General features: G+C 31.1%; 1 protein-coding gene across 1 annotated transcript; it reads left to right on the top strand.

Moving 5' to 3' along the window:
* Positions 1 to 93: 93 nt before the first annotated feature.
* Tsp_06088 (conserved hypothetical protein) lies at positions 94 to 762 on the top strand (the record flags this gene model as incomplete). Its single annotated transcript, XM_003380329.1, has 3 exons — positions 94 to 210; positions 275 to 402; positions 682 to 762. Coding segments are annotated over 3 exons (326 nt in total), but the record flags the coding sequence as incomplete, so codon positions are not given.
* Positions 763 to 6,398: the final 5,636 nt, after the last annotated feature.

Genomic DNA, 6,398 nt, shown 5'->3' with positions numbered 1-6,398 from the left:
TAATTCAGTAATAAAACAACAATAAAATGCATAACAGAATCCCCTTTGCCCATTCAAATCAATACAACAACTAACATTCTTGTACTTTCTTAGATACTGGCTTGTGCAAGAAGAATTCTTGCAAAAACGGTGGCTGTTGTGCAGTTTTAAGTGAAACACACTTCCAATGCCTTTGTGCACATGGCTTCAAAGGCACATTATGCGAAGAGGGTAGGAAAATATAATTGTAGAAAATTGCACATTAAATTACATTAATTAATTAGCATCATTTCAGCTGTCAGCACACTCGAGGAAATTGCAATAACGCTATCAAATTCCTATGTAACTACAGTAATTGCCATTTGTTCATTAGTGGCAGTGGCTTTCCTTTATCTAAGTGGAAAAGCAGTGCGTCGCCATCGAGTAAGAATTTTTTACATTGTCAATTTATCACATTAATTTTCCAAACTGAATAAATTCACCTCTAATTACATAACAGCTAATTACTGTAAAATATTGAACAGGAAAGTTTTATCAAGTTAAACATAAATATATCAGGTGTGAAAAAGTAAAATTATAATTATGAAGCTGTCAAGGGATAAGTTAGAATTATTGGAACTTTCCTCTTTGCTAATATTAGTATTAGTATTAGTAACAGTAATTGGATATTCAGATAAAATATTACATTGTAAATGATTTCAGAAGCGACGTCGAGCAAGGTATTCTAGGCAATTGAAAGCTCCTAAAGAACCGAAAACGTTATCTACAGAGACAAATTTGTAAAAGCGAAAATTAACAATTACAATTTTTTATTTTCAATAACAATATAAACATTATTGAAATTATAATTGTATATTATTAAGTTCAATTTATTTCTTTTTAAAATTCATTGAATAAAATTCAAAAAAAAACCTAGACAAAACTGTTGTTCACTCTCGAATCACAATATATCAAATTTCTTATACTATCATCACGCGCTTTCACATTCATTACTTTACCAACTCGTGTGTTGTACTATGTCAACAATATTAGAAAATAGTCTCAGATAACGGCATACAGAACCATGGAACTCATCCAGTAGTGTACTTTATCGTGGTTTGATTGGGAGAAATTGTCAGCTGCTCACTTAGTTGTTCATCTCCTTATTTCGTGTTCATATATTCCAATTTGTACAATAAAGTACATCGTTTAGTCAGAAATTTCAGTCGAAACAGTTTGTCCAAGAAGGGCATCAAATATCTATCACAGTAAAGAAAACTGTAAAATTTTACCACTACAAATCAGAACTGTACAGGGAGTATTTTCAAAGTAAAATGTGGAATAATTGATGAAAAATTATTACGTATCATAATACCAGAGACGATAAAACCACGTTCATCAGTATGACAGATGAAATGGCAAAATCGACTGTGAAAAATCAAAGCGAATGTACAATTGATCAATTAATTTGAATAATCTGAATTGTTCTTTCAACAAATGTCGATTGTATGAGAAGTAAAATGAATTTTACAAACAAAACAAAATAATTAATTGAACAGCTTTTGCAGAGACATTTTCTGTCAACAACAAGCACAACTGAAATTATTTATCATTAATTTTTTTCTTTTTCTATTCCAAACTACAATATACGCTGTTAAAAGTATCGTGAAGCAGGGTTTGTCTACTTGCAGTCTTGGATGAAAAACCACCAACCGATCAAGTGAAAACTTACTCTTACTACTCATATTGGTTTATGCAGAAAAAAAAGGTAAAACGCAAAAAAAAAGCGCACTGACAGCGGTCACCAATTATTCAGCAAGTTTCTCATGGATTCTTCAGTACATTAAAATTGCACCATATTGTTCACCCTCCATTTGTGATTAAGAGGTTGTTTGATGTGAACCGTATATGAACAGAACAGAAGCTCAGGAATGAAATATCACTTACCGTCATATACTTACGTCACATTATCATTACGGAAATATTGAATAATAACTAATAACCGTTTACAAATACCTTATATTAAACATGATCAGTTTTGATAAGAAAGTTGAAACAATTTTGCTGTTTACAATGCTTTTACAAATCTCAATATTGATAAATTGGAGTTTTAGCAAATTTCTCAGCAACCAAAATGAAATATTTATCGATATGATAGGCAATTTCCCATCGAAGCATCGACTGAGCTGATCTGAAGGTTAGCCAATGGAAATGAAATAAATATATGTTAGTTTTCCGCAGACATATAGCTGAAGTCCTGCAAACATCATATGCTTGCACAGAACGTTAGCTCAGCTTGAAAAAAAGAACTTACCTTCAATGATCGATGATATTAAAGAGTAGAATTGAACGCGTTGCTTGTCTAGTGATAATCACATTGACCATAAAGAGAACATTCTGAAATGATGTATAAGAAAGAGTAAGTAAATTATGCAAACAGTACGTCATATTACCTTTGGTAGAATGACCAACTGTTTACTCTGTAACAGCGTAATGCCTTTTGAAAGTCTAATGAACAACTAGGAACAAGCCACGACATTAATTATTATTCAAAACCGTTTTCCAAATGCCCATCTATTACTGTTCGACTCTTAAGGCGCAAGGAAGTTCTAAAAAAATTTAAATAAACCCTATGAAATGACGCATTACTTTCAGATAAATTTCCATTTATTGCAACTTCTCTTAGTTTAAAATGTTTGAATTGTTTGAAATTGAACATAGTTTGAACTGCACGTTAGGAAAATGTCGACAAGAGATGACGTACAATAAGTTTTTTAATATAATCCAATAAAATACTTTAATTAAATTAAAAATTAAAGTGTTACTTTCCTACTTCATTATTAATTATTATTCAGAAGACTAGTTTGAAAGCCTATCAAAACTGTATGCTCTTAATGACGCGCAAGTAACATTGATATAAATTTAAAAGGTATTTTATGAAAATTGAATGCTGAAATATTTTTATTGAAAAATTACTTATATATGGGATTACAAATGAAAAGTGTAACTAATCATGTCCTGATATTTTCGTAAGATAAATAAAACTGCAATTAACATCTTTGACTGATTAACTAATGTCTTTGGTCTTATTTGTGTGTTTGTTAATATTTTTCAGATTTTCATTGTTTGTGAGCTCCTTTTTTCTGATCTGGAGAATGTCAAATTATTCCTTTTTTAAAATATTTATTTGTGTAGTTTATTTATTGATTCAATAAATTAAAATTAATTTTTGAAGTTGCATTTAAACCCAATCAAACCTGGAACAACTGTTTAAATATTCTCAATTTTTAAAATCACATTGAAGTTGGCCGTATTTATTAATGCGTTAGACAGTGTCGTCTCTATTGAAAAGTTTGAAATATTTGATTATCTATGTTCATACAGTGTTAACTGATGTTCACATATTTGACTAATTTACTCAACTATACGTGTGGCATTCAACAGCTTGCTATTGTTACAATTGTTGAAGAAAATTTCATTACGATAATAGTATATTTTCCAATAGGAACAAATTTGTTCAATCAAATCAGCGTGCGTTAACCAAGTCAATAATGCGCGGATATTAAATTTTCCGTTCAGCAACTATGCACTGCTTGCTGAGCAATATCGGTTCCGCCTTGTATAGTGACCCTAATCAAGTGAACTTTGTTTACTGACAAGCTCAACGCACATCCGGATAAAGGCATCCGAAGAGCACCTCACACGACTGGTTGCTTTTACATTTCACTTTACACAATTTACAACTAACTTTATAAAATTTTGAGTGGAAAGTTATTTTACACTGTTAACTTGCATGTCTTGAAATTAAGCAATGGGATGTATGAAAAAAAATAAATAAAAGTTAACAAATGAAAATTTCAAAATATTACGACTCATGAAAACAATTGCATACAACGATTTTGTTGCCTCAAAGCCCAAATACTGCATTATTTCCAATCTCAACCATACAACTATCTCCCTAGCTTAATTAAACTACGGAATAACTTCACCCTTTTGAAATATCACCACACCAGACCTACACAATAGGGACCCACGGTAACCACACATGCTTTTTGTTTCCCGTTCGGCTTCATTCCTCTTCATTCTTCTTCGAATCTATTGAAATGCCGAACATTAAATCAAATGCTTGCCTTAATACGCAGCAAAACTTAAAAATATGCTATTTTTAAAAATATTTTCTCAAAAATAACATATTATTGCTTTTCATTTACACGTGAAGTTCACAAAATAGAATCATTACAGACTCAACATCTATTTTTTATTTATTATAATTTGAAGTTATAACGATCAATCAAAAAAGAATGCTACTTCCCTGAATAGGCGTCTTCATGTCGTTGAAGACCATCTCAACCACATCTCAGTAATATTATAAAAAATAACAATTAATATGCTCACTAATGTGAAAATTGAAAATACTTCACATATATCAGTCTCATTTATAACAGAGATGGCAATATAAAAGAACTATTTTGCAAAGCTTGTAAAGTGTTCATTATGTTGTATGTAAATTTTCGAAACTCAAGAAAATTGTATTACTTCGTTCTAATAGAAATTGCAGATTCATTGTATATTCTGAGCTTAGACATTGTATCAGTTGCAGAATAAGTAAAGCAAATGTAACTTACTAATAAGACAGCTGCCTTCCAGTTTTTCATCTTCATTTTGTATTCACGCTTCTCCAAATGCACATGAATTAATTTGAAGAAATGAAAAATAACAAACGAAAAGCAAAGTCGTTTTAAATATTATTCCATGATCATGATCGCAGTGAAAAAGCCACTGCACACGTACCTTCACACCGTACCCCGGCAATCATTGAAACTAAAGACACGTAAGCGTGAGCATCTCAATGGAATAAAAATTTGCATACATTTTCTGGTGAACAAGCCTCACTGTGTCTGCTTTTCAGTACCCTGAGTAAACAAAAATTTTCACGATTGTCAATCTAAAATCACAAAAAAAACAATATATGTTATGCAATTTTACAACAAATAATAACTATTATGCTATTTACCACCGCTAGTTATCATTGAAATGTTACAAAATAGTATATTAAATGAAGTTGTATATATGTTGAAAGTTGAGGATTGTAACGAGCTATAGCACCAAAGCAAACAAACGGCAAGGCCACGCACGAAAATTTGCATTTTATCGACCTGACGCCAATCTCAGTGGTCGAATAATTTTGACGTGACTTTAACTTTGGAACTAAATTCATAAGTTTAATTAATTTGATTTATTTTCGCTATCCAATGGTATGTAGATCTAAGCAGTAATGTGATCGTTTTATATTGCAAGCATGCATCCGTCGATGTGATTTGCCATTGACGGTTGTGAAAACTATGCTTGCTGAACTGAACGTAAAGAAAAATAGGCGTCGTATTAGTTTACTAGAAATTTCATGCAAATTTTAACGTATGATCTTGCTGTTTGAATTCAAGCATTGAACAATTTTAAAGGTTCGTACTTAGAAAATTGTATAAGGAATATTTCACATTAAAGCACTAAAAATAACTCGATATGTATGTAATTCTGAATTATTCTATTACATTTTTGAATGGGGCTATTTTGTTGTTACTGGTGAAATGATGAAAGCAGAACTAAAAGTCAACAATCTTCTCTGCCAATCAAATTGCCAAGCATTTCATTAATCATGAAATTAGAACTATTAATTCTATTTTGATTTTATTTACATTTATACCTCTTGAATGAATTCATAATTTAAATATAAACAACCTGAAAAATGCACATTACATGTATATGTATATATATATAGAATAAGGACAATTTTAATATTCAAAGATATTACCCGTAATTAAGGCATAATTTTATAAGAGTGAATACCCATTCAGGATTCACCAATTACATATATATTGTATATTTACATGTATCTGCATGTGTGTGCATGGAATTGATTTTTGAAACGTCATAATTTGCGTGAGAACGTCGACAGATCGACATGATCAAGCAAATAATGTGGATCGAGTTTCAACAGACGAAGCAATCACAGATCAATTATCATATGAATCAGCATTCATTTCTTTCAAGCATTTTAAATCATCACCAAAGAAACAAAAATATCATAGGTCAAGTCAACGTGAGCCTAAGAAAGTTTTCAAACGAAATTGCTTAGACCTTTTTTTTTTGAGCAACAGGAAAAATTAGGCAGTTGGCAAAAATCTTACGGTACATCCGGAAGCAATGAATGCCACATTCCAACAAGCAGTGATTCTAGAGAGCAAAAAATTCCTTAATCAGGAAAGCACGCAGCGTTCCCGTTGTTCAGGGCCCTGCATTGTAACAGGATAAGATCCAATTCTGCAACAAGCAAGCAAATCATCGCTCACAATTCAACATTCAGAAATGCAAATTCAAAAAAAAAAGAATAAATCATAAATGAACACAAGGAAAGTTATAGAAGAATTTTATTTCCAAAAATA

This window comes from Trichinella spiralis (assembly GCF_000181795.1).
Source record: "Trichinella spiralis strain ISS 195 chromosome Unknown Scfld2, whole genome shotgun sequence".
NCBI lineage: Eukaryota > Metazoa > Nematoda > Enoplea > Trichinellida > Trichinellidae > Trichinella > Trichinella spiralis.
Note: the sequence above shows the minus strand (reverse complement) of the source record. Positions and strands in the feature narration are given on the sequence as shown.